This window comes from Pterocles gutturalis, unplaced genomic scaffold (genome assembly GCF_000699245.1).
Source record: "Pterocles gutturalis isolate BGI_N339 unplaced genomic scaffold, ASM69924v1 scaffold18777, whole genome shotgun sequence".
NCBI lineage: Eukaryota > Metazoa > Chordata > Aves > Pterocliformes > Pteroclidae > Pterocles > Pterocles gutturalis.
In genome coordinates this window covers 1-1,059 of record NW_010113200.1, presented here as the reverse complement: position 1 = coordinate 1,059, position 1,059 = coordinate 1, and the positions used below count along the sequence as shown (strand labels likewise).

The 1,059-nt window shown below is 58.9% G+C and overlaps 1 protein-coding gene across 1 annotated transcript in view; it reads right to left on the bottom strand.

Moving 5' to 3' along the window:
- Positions 1 to 983, bottom strand: part of MPRIP (myosin phosphatase Rho interacting protein) — a gene marked incomplete at its 5' end in the record, with an annotated part of 18,681 nt that extends 17,698 nt beyond the window's left edge. The window contains 3 exon segments of the mRNA XM_010074395.1: positions 416 to 668; positions 670 to 910; positions 913 to 983. Of these exon segments, the coding sequence (XP_010072697.1) occupies positions 416 to 668; positions 670 to 910; positions 913 to 983 (565 nt within the window).
- Positions 984 to 1,059: the final 76 nt, after the last annotated feature.

Sequence of the window (1,059 nt, the reverse complement as noted above, 5' to 3'; positions counted from 1 at the left end):
ACACCTTAATCCCAACTAACAACAACCTTTGTTATCCCAGGCGTGGACCTCTTCCAAGTGAGCTGAGTCTCCTCCTTTCCTTATCCTAAAATCATAAGATGCTTTGATGTAGGCTCCACAGAAAGGGAACCTTTGTGGGCTGTGCTACAACTCGAGCCAGTTTAGAGCTCTGCAGACACAAATCTCACAGCTGCACATGGAATTATGAGCTCGATTTTAGAGTCTGCTTGATACACACCGATTGTACCCATCTCACCTCTGTGCCCTGCCAGCTCCCCAGGGGACCCTACAGCATCCCCACTCGTTGCTATTATAAATGCTGCTTTTTTAAGCCTTGCTCAAGCTTTTTCCAGTTCCTGCAGTGACCTGAAGGCCATTTCGGCAGGCAGCCTGCTCCCCACGCACCCCACTTTACCTCCTTCTCCAGCAGTGTGGTCAAGTGCTGCTTCGTCAGCCCCTCGTCCTGGTCCTCGGCGTGGGCAAGGTGCAGGGGGGTGATGGGGATCTGCTTCTCCTCCCGCAGAGGGGTGGTCTCCCCCTGGTGCCAGCGCTGCTCGATCTCCACGTGGACGTTCTGCGGTTTGATGTCCGCCGGGACGGGCAGGATCCTGTCCACCTCCATCCTTAGTGCCTCTTCCGACCCTGCCCCGTCCACGGCATCGATCATCTCGCCCCCGCCGCCGACCCCGCTCTCGCTCCAGCTCTCCCGGGTCGGCGTCGGTGGCACCGGTGTCCCTGGGGAAGGCGGCGGAGCCGCTCTTGGAGGAGTCTGAAGCGTTTGCACGCTCCTGTGCCAAGGCTTGCTGGATGGGGCGAAATTCAGCCCAGTCAAATGTCTTGGACCGTCCTTCTCGCCGGCGCTCCCGGGCACGGCTCCGCTTCTGGTCCGGGTCCAGCTCGGCTTGCTCCGATCCGGCTTCTCGCTCGGCTTTGGACCAGTCTCAAAGGAAGAGCTTGTTTTGCTTTTCTCTTCCGGCAGGGAGCTGCGAGGACAGAGAGAGGGTGAAGGAAGGCGTTAGTGGGTGCTCAAGACAGCCAGGCGCTCCCACGCATGCCTCG